Genomic DNA, 15,090 nt, shown 5'->3' with positions numbered 1-15,090 from the left:
GATAAAGGCAGTGTTTCTGTCTACATAGTATCTATGTAGACAATCTGGGTAAGAATCATTTCACCTGCTTGTATGAACTGCAGGTTCCTGGGCCTGAGTCATCACACCCCATGAAGGAAGGATTGTTTTATTTTTATTGAGACGAAACTGAGGCTCAGATATTCATTGTATATTTGGAAAGAGGTAGTGCTGTGATTTGAATCCACTTCTACTGATTTAATTCCACTGCTTATTCTGTCACTCTAGGTGCTAAGAAAACAAGCAAATGGATAGGTGCTGTGTCTGCCTTTGTGAGCTCACATCCTAGCAGGGAGGATTTTGAGGACTATTGTCACAAACCCCACACTGCTCCCTAAAATGACTTTTTTTTTGGTGAAAATGCTTTTATAAATCTTTAGTTTACTACCATGGAAATAGGTCTAGTTTTAGGGTTTTTTCCCCTTCCTTTTTTTTTGAGTTTTAGAAAGAGAGTCTGTTCTCCAATATTTAGTATTCAATAGCTAATGAAAATACTACATCTCACTTTTAAGTTACAGACCTTTCTCTACTAGGAATGCATATTTCTCTGCTTGGAAAGATGGTGCTGCTATGAACAAGTCTGACTCTTATTCTGTAGGTCATGTCTGCTCTCATCAGATCTGTAAGCCTTGCCTTTATTCCAGGAGACCTGTGATTTTGTGCCTAGTAGTTTCATCTCTAGTAGTTGTGGGTTTGGTATCACCTTCAACTGTGCTGTTCTGTGTTCTACCTCCATTATACTTCCTGAGTATCTTTTCAACTGTTAGGAAAGAATAAATCTCCTTTAAAGCATTTATTTAAAAAATTTTATCCATCGAGCACCTCTTATGTGCCTGGCTAGCCCTGGGCAAAGCCATGGGGCCAACCCAGTGAACAAACCACCCAAGGACTGGTATCCTCATGGATTAAGAGCACTTTTTCAACAGGCTACTTTAAAACTCTTTCCCCCTCATTTTGTTAAATGTTTAACTTCACTCTAAGATTTAGTTGATTAAGAAAAAAATTAATTAAAATTTTGTAATATAATCTAACTCATTGGAACTATTATAGTGTGCAACATTCTGTACAATTTAAAGCATTACTTCCAAAGAGGAAGACATGTATTAACTCCCTATGTTAAAACTGTGAATTAACTTTTTTTTTTTTTGTAAACAGACTCAAAGAATCCAGACCAGTTGCTTTGAAAATCCTGCCATGCTATTTAATGCTCTTTCAGTATATTTGATCTTCAGTTTTATGGGCTGCTTTGGTTAGTGATGGTAATAGCAGGGAATTATTGTACCCTTCAAGGGGATGAAAGGAAGAATGGAAATGATTAAAAGTAAGTTAGCTTTTCCATACATAGGAGGTAGGAATAGTGAAGAAGCAACAATACATGCTTAAAATGATTAAGTAATTTACTAGGGCATTTTGAAGCCTCATTAAAAATTAACAAATTGATCTTAATGCATTGCATCTCATTCTTTTGGCAGGTTGCCCAGTGCCTTGAGGCTTTGGTTAATGGGCCCAGACGATAATCTCTACCAAATGGCAGTAACCTAACATTGAAAAAATCCTCTCTCCTTTCTGTTAATTCTAGTGATGTAAAGACAGAAAAAGGTGGGCTCTTAGGGCGATTTTCACAAATTTTTAACTTTAATTTTTGATTGCACAGAGAAGAAATCTGCCAAGTGTTGCTACCATATCTAGGGTTTGTTGGCTCACGATGAGATTATAAATGCTTTTGCTGAACATGTTTTTAATATATATATATATATATAAAAATTAGATCAGAATAAAAAGTGTAGATTGTTTTGAGCTGCTTAAATTCACCATAATGGCATGGGAAGTGCAAGACAGGTGAGGCAGCATGGCCATGTTGTGACCCCATAGCACGTTTAAGTCAGAGCTCTGGCCTTGTCCTATTCATTCCCGCTCAGGGACCAGCATCCTCTGGGTGTTTGTTGCATTCATATCAGCAAATCAAGGAGCTTATTGTGAATATCCGTTCTCTGATCAGTAGTTTATCTGCATAGGACACCAAGCTTCTCTTTTTTTTTTTTTTTTTGCACCCATCATTACTTTTTCTGAAAATCTATGCTACCAAGAGTCATTGAATTAGAAAGATCCCTAAAAGATTCTGATTTAAATCCATGCCTTTTAAGCTTGTTTTTTATCCCCATTTTAGGCTATGTGGCTTGCCTAAAGACTTTGAACTAGAGCATGGAAGAGAGTTACACCATGTCTCCTCCTTTTGCTCGTTACTTCCTCTCCCCTAAACCTTGATCAAATTCTTCCACCTTATTAATTTATTCAACCTGTGTATGCATGCACACATACACACATTCAGTGTATCCTCTACTATTTCTAGTTATTCATTTATAAGTGGAGGGATAATTTAGTGATACTTATTTCATCTTATTATCTTTTTATCATCATAAATATACTCCTTAATCCTCATCACCTCTTTAATCTGCCCCCTCTCCCACCTCCCCTCTGGTAATTATTAGTTTATTTTCTAGAGTTAAGAGTGTGGGTCTTGATTTACCTCTCTCTCTCTCTCTCTCTTTCTCTCTCTTCCTATTTTTTCCTTTGCTCATTTGTTTTGTTTCTTAAATTCCATATATGTATGAGTGAGATCATTGTTTTTCTCTGAGTGACTTATTTTACTTAGCATTATACTTTCTAGCTCCATACATGTCATTGCAAATGGCAAGATTTCATTCTTTTTTATGGCTGAATAATATTCCATTGTTTATACTATATCTTCTTTATCTATTCATCTATTGATCGGCACCTGGACCGGCTTTTGTAAATAAGGCTGCAATAAACATAGGGGTACAAGTATCCCTTTGAATTACTGTTCTTATATTTTTATAAACTTATTTTATTATTTTTAAAAGATTTTATTTATGAGAGAGAGAGAGAGAGAGAGAGAGAGAGAGAATGAGCAGGGGGGAAAGGCAGAGGGAAAGGGACAAGCAGACTCCCCACTCAGCAGGAAGCCCAACACAGGCCTGGTTCCTAGAACCCTGAGATCATGACCTAAGCAGAAAGCAAAAAATTAATCAACTAAGCTAATCAGGCATCCCAGTATTTTTGCATTTTTTTTAAAGTAAATATCCAGTAGTGCAACTACTGGGTCACAGGGTAGTTCTATTTTCAGTTTTTTTTAGGAACCTCCATACTGTTTTCCAGAGTGGCTACATCAGTTTACATTCCCACCAGCAGGGCAAAAAGGTTCATTTTTCTCCACATCCTTGTCCATACTTGTTGTTTCTTGTGTTGTTGATTTTAGCCATTCTGACAGGCGTGAAGTGATATCTCATTGTGGTTTTGATTTGCATTTCCCTAATAATGAGTGATGTTGAGCATCTTTTCATGTATCTGTTGGCCATTTGGAGGTCTTCTTTGGAGAAATGCCTATTCATGTCTCCTGCCCATTTTTAAATTGGATTATTTGGAGTTTTTTGGGGGTATTGAATTGTATCAATTTGTGTATTTTGGGTACTAACCTTTTATCAGATATGTCACTTGTAGTAAATTCTCCCATTCTGAAAGTTGCCTTTTAGTTTTGTTGATGTTTCCTTTGCTGTGCAGAAACTTTTTATTTTGATGTAATTCCAATAGTTTATTTTTGATTTCCCTTACCTCAGGAGACATTGAGAAAAAAGTTGCTATGGCTGATGTCGAAGATGCCAGTCTCTTAGGATTTTTATAGTTTCATTTAGGTCTTTCATCCATTTTGAGTTTATTTTTGTGTGTGGTGAAAGAAAGGGGTCCAGTTTCATTCTTTTGCATGTAGCTGTCCAGTTTTCTCAATACTATTTGTTGAGGAGACTTTTTCCCTATTGTATATTTCTAGTTACTTATTTTTATGTGGGTGGATAATTTGGGGATACTTTTGAAGCAACCTTATGGATATGTCTTTGAAGCATTAAAAAAAATTCCCCAATACTCCTAGTCAACTCATCCATACCTTATGTATTAGCAGTACTTTTTCTAGTAGCATGCACTTTTGAGTATTTTGAAAGCTACCATTTTAGTTTTTTTTAAAGATTTTATTTATTCACGAGACACACACACACACACACACACACATACACACACACAGAGGTAGAGGGAGACACAGGCAGAGGGAGAAGCAGGCTCCATTCAGGAAGCCCAATGTGGGACTTGATCCTTGGGTCTCCAGGATCAGGCCCTGGGCTGAAGGTGGTGCTAAACCACTGAGCCACCCGGGCTGCCCGCATTTTAGTTTTCATAGCACTATTACACAACTGTCTTTTCCACTCATATTTCATGGGTTTACATAAAATTTAATTGATCATACTTGATTAAAATAACCAGTGTGATTAGAATTTACAGTTCTGAGAACATAAACAAGTGACAAGACAGTAGTTAGGAGAAGTGTGCCCGGGTAGCAGAGGTGGGTGTAGCAGCTGTAAGTGCTCAGTATCCATGTGTCAGTTAATCTGGTGATATGATTGAGAGGAGATGCAGTAAGAGAGTTATAGTAACTGACATTTATGGAGGGTTTGTTCTGGGCCACGTCTTGAATTAATCACTTAACATACAGTCTCTCATTTCATTTTGACTGCGACTATGAAGGTTAGGTATTATTATCCCCATTAATACAAAGGGGAAAAATACCTCCTCTAACTACCTGGTCCAAAGTCACCACACCAGCAAGTAGCAGAGCAGAAAAAAACTAGATCTGGCTGTCTCCAGAAACTTTCTTTTTACCCATCACTCTGTATTGTAATAATGCATGTTGACTAACAACTCAAGGAAATTCACGCCTATAGAAGAGACCAATGCAGATATCACCAATGAAATCTCTACCTCAGTGAAGAACTATCACTTTTCCCTACTTGGCATCAGTTTGTTACTATCCTGGTTACAGGAGTTCAAGAGAGAAATTTTGCTGAGGGAGCCTGGGAGACCGCAGGCAAGGCCTCTTAGGTTCTGCATAAAGGAGGCAAATAAACAAAATGTCTCCTCCTGCTCCAAGTTACTGATTAGAAAGTTTACAATTTCTGGAGTGAATGAGTGAATGATGTCAGGTTTAATATATATGCAGGACTTACAAAAATTCTGCCAGCTGGCAAATTTCGAAGCTGGGAACATGGAGACTTGATAACAGACATTTGTTTTCTTGTGGTTTTTTTGTCCTGTTGCTCCACCTTGTTCAGTTTAAGTCTTTCAGTCTTGATAAAAGCTTTGATCTTTGATTAGAGAGAATAGTTAGGCTAATTAGGCAATGTTTGTGGGTTTTATTGGTGATCTAGGCAGTGATATGTATATGGCTAAACTGTTGGGTTAACCTGATTTCTCATATACGTATTTTTTTTTTCACTTTTCCTACCTTCAGGAATTAAAGCGTACTTTAAAACTGAGTTTAAACTGAAAAATTGACCTTGACTTCATGACGCAAGTCTTAGAATTAAGCCAGCCATTTGTTTTGGGAGGCTGCTAGAGCTGGCTTGCTTGATCCTCATTCTGTTTAATGAAATCAAAGTAATCCTGGTTTAAAAGATTTTTGGAATCTCCTTTACCAGAATGGGATGCTCTTTCCTTAAAATATTTTGGCATTCCATTCCATAGAACACCTTTATCATCAACATATTTATTTTATACTTTTTGCATCTTTTCATGCATGAAGAAATGACTTCTCTCCTTCTTGCCTCTGAGTGGTAACATAGATAAGCTAGTTTAGCCAGACAGCCTCTCCCTCCCATAGTGTTGTGCTGGTGAAGGCTTAATAACAGGCTCTCCATGGAAAAAAAAAGCCAATGCCCTGACACTGGTAGCATTTGATGATTTCCATAGTGTAAATACTCTCCTCATGGCCTATGTGAAGCTACTACCCTGACACCACTGAATGTGGGGTTGGGAAGAGATGTGTACAATCAGCTCTCGAGAGCTGGTCTGAGCCAGCTTCGCCCCTTCTGTCCTTGAATAAAATAATACAGTTGTGTGGGCTCACTTCGGACAATATCGGCCAGTGGGAAGGCAATGAAAAGCTTCCTCTTGCAGTACTTCCTTGCTGAGTTTTCCAGTTATTGCTCTATCAACTCTTTCACTTATGAGTTTGAATGCCCTTGAAAGAGAAGGGTTTTGTTTTAGGGCTTACTTGTGCCTGAATGAATGTGCTTATATACACATATAAATTTATGGTAGAATATTTATATTTACATATGTAAATTGATATATTTTTTTTCTGTTTGTCTTAGGCTCTGGCTTTTGGTGTGAGCCTACCATGTATTCCTACTGTTTTCAAGGGTCTCTAGCTTTGTCTGTCCAACTGGCTCTCCTCAGCTTCCTGAGTAGTGAACTTGGTAATAAAATCAACTGAAGCACAAGTCCATCAGTTTCAACTTTCTTTCCCACTCTGTCCTCACAGATTTCCCTGTGCAAACTGTTCCTGTTGGTGAGGACAGGCTGCAGTGTCTGTGATTTTTTTTTTGCAGAAGGGGCAAAACTATGCTAATGTGATACCAGCCCACAATTTTATGCAAGGCCTTCCAACCATTTGAACAGGATTCCAGGTGCAAGTAAGGTGATTCAAATGATCTTTTAATGACATAATGAAATAGGGTTAACTTTCTGATGCAGTTATCTTCTGTTTTTCTTGTCATGTCCTGAAGCTCCCTGTATTAAGTTAACATCAGCAGGATGAAATCTAGAAGAATACTACCACCCGCTGGTCTTTCCTTTTCAGGACAGGATTTTCAAATTTCAGGTAGGTTTGCTCTTCTTGGATAAGCCTTTCATCCTTTTATATTTGGTACAGAGAAGACCACCGCCAAAATGATGCAGGCGGCTCACACTTTGATAATCCTGTCTGCCTCAAATGCCTAGAAATGATAGACAAGATATGGTAAGAGAAGAGAACAGAAAATAAGTGAGAAAAGACATGCCTGGCTCAAAAAACAAAATAAATATTTTGGGGGAACTCAAAATGTTCCAGAAATGCCTGAGAGTGAGCAAAGTGGATGCTGTTCTCTTTGAAGTTTTTCTCGAATGTTCCCTTCTCAACAAGCCTTTTTTGGACACTGAACTAAAGCAACTTCGCTTTCTTCCCACCCGACAAGCACCACTCTTCTCCCTTGCTTCATTTTCATCCTTGCCATTTGCTTTCTGTTTTCTTTTTTTATTATTTATCTATTTAATATTTTATTTAAATTCAATTTGCCAATATGCCACTTGCCTTCTAACCAACTAAATATTTTACGAACTTATCATACTGTCAGCTTCAGGAGGGCAGGGCTTTTGTCTCTCAAATATTTGTGAGTGAGTAAATGAACAATAACACATGCAAAGTAGCATCTAGCAAAGTACTAGTATGTAGTAAATATTCAATAAATATTCTTGTTGTTATCATTATTATTACCATTATTATTACCAGATGAGTATTGATGCTGGCATGGTCTAATGTTTCCTACCTCATTTCTCTCTCTGTATCTCCCTCCCATCCCTCTGCTGCCTTTGCTTCTGTATTTACTGCTCTTTCTTCCTACAATGTTCTTTCTTTTTCTACCTCTGTTCAGTATTGGATCTAGTGCCTTGAGCCTGTGGAGAATAGCAGAGGCCACAGCAGACAACCCAGTTTCTCTGTTTGGGCTGCATGCAAGTGTCTGGTGGCTGGTAGGAGAGAGGGCTGGTGGGGGAACAAGAAAGCTCATGGCATGGATAGAGGAGTAAGGCCTCTTCTTGTCCCTCCCCCATGCCCACAGGGTTTGATGTAGTGAAAATTGTTGAGGAATTTCATTAAGCAAGAGTTCTTTCAGCAACAGGCACCCCTGTGCTACTGGGTACTGGCCGCCCACTAGTTGTGAGGAACCATTGCATTATAGATCCTGACTAGCCTTGGAACGTGCTCTGGTCTGTTTGCACTGCTGCAGCCTTGTGGGACTAAACTGGGCTCTGGGGCTGGACAGGCTACTATTTAACCAGCTCTGTGACTTTTTGTAGGTCACTTAAACTTTCTGAGCCTCATGTTCTTCAATTATAAAATAGGAATTATGCTTGCTTTGCAGGTTGTTAGGACATTGGGAATTTGGTCAGTTAAAAGCTTTTTTATTTATTTTATTTTTTTTATTAAGCCTCTACTATGTGCCAGACCTGTGTAGACGATGGAAATTCAATAGTGAGCAAGAGAAATACTCTCTTTGCCCTCATGGGATTTCTAATCCGGCTGGGAAAACAGATATTAAATAGTGGATGGCACAGAGGAGGGCCTCAAAAAATGATAGTTACCTTATGACTCATTTAAAAATGAGGGCATTGCAGTACCAAGAGGTACTTACTCCAAATAGCACTGTTACTGCTGGCAGAGTCAGAACTTTATGGCAAAGCCTACCATGTAAAGTCAAGTATCTGTCACAGAGGCTGGTGGTGGTGCTCAGAACCCTAGTGATGTCATTGGACCTTTTGATTCATTCTGAGGTAGCATTTCCTGACCGAAGTAGCTGGGTCTTTCCAGCATTGCCGGGTATTCCCAGGTTAGACTTCCTTTAGGTCAACTGGAAGAATTTAAAAGCTACATATAGTTCATTTTATGTGAAATTTGTTATGCTTTTATAGGTTCTTGGAAAATCTGCACAAATGTCAGTAACAGAAGTCAAGGGCTTATGTTTAAGTGAGCATTGATCTGCATCGACCACAGAACTGGTACTGACGAGAAGGTCCATTTTGTAATTCAGTGACTCTCACTAAAGGACTCACAGGAGAAATTTGAGAATTTAGAGCCAACAACAATTTTGCTTCCTCTTTTCCAACAATGAGAGCTATGTGAATAATCATGTTTGTCTTTTTGCACAGCCTGCCAAAAGTCTTGGACTCAAAATTCATGTCCAGTCACAGGGAATGCATAAACCCTTGAAGTTGGCAAATATTTTCCTTCTTGTCTGCTTGGTTCTGATATATCTTTCATTTCTATTCTTTTTGTTTTTTTTTTTTTCGTTCTATGTCCTGTAACTTGAGCTCATATGCCAAAATAAAGTGTTTAAAACTGCTTTCTTTTGTAGGGCAGAAATTGCCAGTATGGGACAAAAAATAGAAGCATTGAGGGTGGTAGTCAATGGACAACTGTGTTGGACAACTGTGTTGTCATAAACCTCTTCTACCAGGTATCGATAGACTGTTTTGCTGCTGATGGAGTGAAGTTCAAGGACCTATGATCTCTTGGTTGACCTGGATCTGATCTCAAAATGAATGCCTTCCAGTACTTTCCTTCTGTCTTTGTGTACATTTGCCGGCATATCAGATGAGGCATAACAGTTAAAAGCTTTTTCGGCCCCATATTTCCCGTTTATCAAGCTTTGTCAGGTCAGCCTTGGCTTCCAGTATGCTTGCTGGGATTACGATTTTGTTCTCAGTGACCAGAGCTACCTTTACCTCTATTTTCTTTACCTTTGTGTACTAAGTTCATGTCAGTTTTCTGTAGCAAGGCATATTTTCTGCAGAATTGGCTCTTCCCTGCTGTTCTTCTTGCTGTTGAGAAAAACAAATAAAACATTTGGACTCAGCTTTCAAATAGGAATAGGTTTCTATCAAGTAAAGATCTAAAAACAGCATAAAACTACCTAGACTCTCCCACCTCTCCAGCCTGGGGACAAAAATGAGGTCACAATAAAAATCACAGAGCAGCCAATTTCTGGCCCAGCACAATTAGGAATAGTGCTGTAAGCCAGGGCTTTTCCTAGTTGCAGGGGTTGCTGGCTTGCCCATAATCTGCTCACCAAAGCCCACAGATGATCTGTCTGTTTTTGCTTCGGGGGTCCTGCTGATCTCACTGCTGCTTCCTTTTCTCTATTTCTCCGGTGATCCTCCCCTGACTCGTACTCTTGGGAGCCCTTTTGAGGACAGTTTTTCTGGCACTCTGTTTGCCTGGCCACAGGACTGGCATTGTGGTTGTAGCCACTCCTCTGCTCCTGTTCCATGATCTCCATGGGTCCACTGATGAGTGTTACACCCAGTGGCCAGGCATGAAGCAGAAGAATATTTATCCTCAATTGACTGCAGCCCCTCTAGCATGACTACCCTTTCACTTGACCTGCTCATAGATTAATGGGGCAAGTGTAGTGACTGTTACATGCCCAAATCTGTTCTTTTACTCTTCCATATACTATGACTGCCTACTTAGAGACTACTTTTTCTTTGTCTACCCTATAGCTAGCTAAGGCCATGGAACTAAGCTCTCACCAATGGAATGTAAGAGCTCCAGTATTTGGTTACTTACCTGAAAGGAAAGTGTTTGCCTTGAGCATTAGCTTTCCTCTTTTCCTCTAGGGAATGTTATCCACAGTGATGAGAACTCTAGTGCAATACTACTCAAAGTGTGTCCTCCAGGCACCTGGAGATTCCTGAGGCCCTTGTAGGAAGTCTGGAAAGTCAAAACTATTTTCATAATATTAGAGTGTTGTCTTTTTTTTTTTTTTTTGAGTGTTGTCTTTTTTATTGTTTTGCATTTGCATTCATGTTGGAAATGTACTGGCATGGGAAACCACTGGTATCCTAGCATGAATCAAGGCACTGAGGCCAACTGTACCAAGAGTCATCACATTCTTCACAGACTTGCAGTTGCAACAAACAAAACAAAACAAAACAAAAAAAAGGCAGTTTCAGTTAAGAATGTCCTTGAAGAAGCATTACAAATAATCACTTTAGTCATCCCTCTTGAGTACATGTCTTTTTAATATTCTTTGTAAAAAAATAGGAAGTATGCATAAATACTTCTCATGCATATGAAAATATGTCGTCTCAAGGGAAAGCACTTGTGTGGATTGAGTTTCAAGTTGAACTAAACACCATTTTTACTTGAAATAATGATTGACAAACTTTGTCTATCCAGGCATTTGGCATATATTTCCTTGAAAATCAGCTTGTCACTTCAAGTAATAAAAAAACAGACAGTATTTATTACCAATTACAAAGTTTGAGTTTTCAAGCGATAATTTGCATTTGGGAAAATAGATATCTGCTGCCATGAACTTAAGAGTGTCTCAATTTTTAAAAACTTTTCTGATGAGATCAGTGGTGATATCAGTGAAAATGATTTCTAATATTGTGTAATAAAATATGTCAGCATTTGGAAGTTCTTTATAACTCATGAACCAATAATTTCTAAAGGGCCAATGTATGATATTACAAAATCATGCATGGATGAAAGACCCACGGGATGTGTTAAACAAGAAATCTTGCTTGTTTGATAAATTTAGGTAAATGTATTCAGTCATATAATTACCACAACACTAGTGGATTTGATTTTATGTAACCGAGTATGAAAAGTTTACGGATGTTTCAGATGTCGTATTGCAACTTTTCAGAAGCTACTACTTGAGTTTTGGTGTAGTATCAAAGAACAATAGTCACAGTGATCTGAAAAGGCTATTAAAATACTCTCTTTCTCATCTATATAGTTGTTTGAAGCTAGATTCTCTTCATGTACTTGAACTGAAACAACCTCCTGCACTAGATTGAATATAGAGTATCACCATCATCATCATCATCATCATCATCATCCTATCTCCTTATAAAGCCAGTCATTGAAGAGACTTTCAAACATATCAAATAATGCTGCTTTTTTTACTACTTTTTTGAAGATGGTGATTTTTTTAATTAGAAAAATTATTTATTTCTGCTCCTTTCATACATCTTATTGTGCAGAAACAGTCTCACACATATCTGAATAATGTACTGTCACACTGTTTAAAGGCAAAGCACCATAGGTAAAGCTGATCAGAGTTCTCAGCTTATGAGATCTCGCTTCCTGATTTTACATTAATTTTTGAAAGTCAGAAATGTCATCTCCACAAAATGTTAAGGGGGCTGTAAGAAATAATCACTTTATTCAATATTATAGTTGTGGCCTCTTCTTGTGGAAATGGGAGTATATTTTCTTTAAGAAATGAAAAACTAAGAAGAAAATGCCACTAAACATCATTGGTGTGTCAGTACAGGCCAGCAGGAGAAATACTGTGAGAAGTTTGTCTCTTTGATACCAAGAAGACATTCTAGTTCAAGCTTTAATATGATTCCTATTTCTCACGAGATGCTTCTTTTCTGATGCTTCACTCTTTTTCCATATTTCACATCAGAGGATTGGTACAGCCTTTAAAACTTCATTAACAGGAGCAAATCCAATATCCACAGATTTCTTGTCAAAAGGCATTTTTTAACCCATCAGGTAGCCCAGCAGTTTCATTCTCATGAATACTCTAGCCATGAAAAAACTCAATAGGACACAGATGAATCCAATGAATAGAAGAAGAAATTTATTGAGTTTTGGAATGTTTGGTGCATTCAATCCGTCCAGGATTATGAAACCTAAACCTCTCATGGTAAACAGGAAACTGGATGCAAGTCCTTCCATAATATATTGTCCATTTACTCTGTAGGCCAAGAAAGCTACTGGTCTCTGATGTCCATGTTCATCAGTCATAGAACCAACACTTGGAGGTTCAACAGTAACATCATAAATTATTCGTCCGGTGATGAGGAAGTAAGACACCACCACCAGAGCATACACCTTCATGGCCGACGGCATGTGCACCCAGGGCGGCTTCTTCAGCTTCAGGTTGGGGCATTCGAGCACTAAGAACGGGACGCGGTACAAGGTCTCCGTGTTGGTGGTGGCAGGGGTTTCTCTCCCGACCAAGATGGTGATTTTTTTATAACATAAGTTAGTTATGTTAACATGTAATGAATTTATTATGGTTTTTAAAAAGGAGTTAATAAATGCTTTAATAATTTTTTAGTTCTAATTTCAAATACAGTAGTTATTATTTGATATTAATGATATAAACAAATCTATCTGGAGTCTTCAATAATTTTTCAGTGTAAAGGGATTCTGAAACCAAAACATTTGAGACCCCTGAGCCTCATGATGGACTGAACCTGAAACATTAGAACACAGCTGTCTGCATCCAGACTGGTATAAGAAAGAAGATATATCTCTATTTTGTTTGAGACACTTGATATTGGGGATCTTTCATAAAGCACCTTGGCTTATATCCTAAAAGATGTATAGTGATCTAATGGATGTAATTAGAATCATAGTTCCCTTTCAACTGCCAGCCAGTGTCCCCCAAATTGAGCTTGTGTACCTTGACTCTTCCTCAGTAATACCCTGTACAATTGAGCAATGATTTTCTTTCTTAACTTTTTAGACAGAATCAATCTTGGGGTAATAGTCTGGCCATATAAAGTCAATTGTCCTTCTTTTGAAGGGACCTCAGAATTCTGAAATGGTGGATTTTTTAACAAGTCAACTGCCTATAACCACATTCTGTGATCTCTTTAACATAAGGTTTTAATCTGGATTTTGTCTTTGTTCTGTTAATGTCAGTGTGTTTGGTCGAGTTGTTATGGTAATCATATTTTTTTCTGAGACAACAATGAAGGCATGTGGTTTAACAAGTACAGGGTATCATTCAGGACAATGGAAGAATACTTGAATTTGAAATTTTCTGGGAAAATTCATCATTGCTGGTCATCATGTTTATAAGAAAAGTCCCTAGAATTTGGGAATCACATTTCACTGATTTTTCTTTAAACTTCACACAGTGGATAAGATGGATTTACTAAGATGCTTTTTAATGATAGCATTGCTGTCCTATTGCATAAACTCAGGTGTAAATAAACCGCTACAAATCCTGACATCTCAAGAGGGGAGAGATCTTTTCCTACTTTCCCTTTTTTATGAATCACGTTAGATTTTTAAAATTTTTGTTCAAAATATCATGAATGAATGAATGCTCATTTTCTCCAAGATCAAGTCTATTACCCATTCTGAGCATCCAAACTTTAAATAATTTGGCCTCATCCTATACAGCTACTGGAACTCTTAGCAGGACAGACCCTCATAGGAAGAAAGAAGGGAGATGTGTAGATTCCTTGGCCTGATATTAACACAACTCTCTTAATACCCTTAACTCTCTTTTTTTTTTAATTTTTTATTTATGATAGTCACAGAGAGAGAGAGAGAGAGAGGCAGAGACACACAGGCAGAGGGAGAAGCAGGCTCCATGCACCGGGAGCCTGACGTGGGATTCGATCCCGGGTCTCCAGGATCTCGCCCTGGGCCAAAGGCAGGCGCCAAACCGCTGTGCCAACCAGGGTTCCCACACCCTTAACTCTCTTGTCCCCAGTCATACTCATGTGCACATAAGAAGCCTGAGTCAACTAAACTCTGCCTACTTTCAACCTGATCTAATAGCTTAGCAGTGTTGGAGAAAATTAAGCAACTGTGATGACTTTCTTCCTTTAAAATTGTAACCACTCTTCTCAAATGGGCAGCCAGCAACCCACTTCTCTAACACCTCCTCTCTCCCACTGAGGTGACATTGTTTCTCTTTTAACTTCCTCAGGTGATGATGACCTTGTTTCATAATTTATTTTAAAAAGGAGAGATAAAACTGACGTGTGTCTGCTCACACATATTTTATCTTCCCTCCTTTTATGATGGGAGAATTGTCCTCAGTTCCTGTCTAAGGACAACACTCCCTACTCCTGGTCCTATTGTTTGTGCTCCTATACCATCCCTGTGAAATAGGAGAAAGCATGTCTGCGCTCTCCGGGAGACAGTATTTATCACACATACTCCCATTCATTGTGCCACAGATACATTGGCTTTCTGTCTTTTGACATTTCTGTCTCAAGTCTCTTATATATGTCCTTTTCTCTATTAGGGATAGTATTCTTTTAGATTTCAGCCCAGATATTATCTGTTACCTCCTCAGAGAAGCCCTCCTTGATCATAGTACCTGAAATAGGCTTCTGTATCAATTTGCTAGGACTGCCATAATGAAGAGCCACAGACTGAGTAGCTTAAAGAACAGAAGTTTAGGGCAGCCCAGGTGGCTCAGTGGTTTAGCACCACCTTTGGTCTAGGGTGTGATCCTGGAGATCCGAGATCAAGTCCCATGTCGGCCCCCTGCATGGTGACTGCCTCTCTGTCTGCCTGTGTCTCTGCCTCTCATTCTCTCTGTGTCTCTCATGAATAAATAAATAATATCTTTAAAAAAAAAGAACAGAAATTTATTTTCTCACAGTCCTAGAGGCTAGAAGTCTGAGATCAAGGTGTTG

General features: G+C 38.5%; 1 protein-coding gene across 1 annotated transcript; it reads right to left on the bottom strand.

Annotated features, from left to right (window-relative positions):
* Nucleotides 1–11,613: 11,613 nt before the first annotated feature.
* Nucleotides 11,614–12,733, bottom strand: LOC121474560 (oligosaccharyltransferase complex subunit OSTC-like; the record flags this gene model as incomplete). The annotated part of the gene is made up of 1 exon (XM_041727503.1): nt 11,614–12,733. A coding segment is annotated over one exon (555 nt), but the record flags the coding sequence as incomplete, so codon positions are not given.
* Nucleotides 12,734–15,090: the final 2,357 nt, after the last annotated feature.

This window comes from Vulpes lagopus, chromosome 13 (genome assembly GCF_018345385.1).
Source record: "Vulpes lagopus strain Blue_001 chromosome 13, ASM1834538v1, whole genome shotgun sequence".
NCBI classification, from domain to species: domain Eukaryota; kingdom Metazoa; phylum Chordata; class Mammalia; order Carnivora; family Canidae; genus Vulpes; species Vulpes lagopus.
This window is presented reverse-complemented; position numbering and strand designations above follow the sequence as displayed.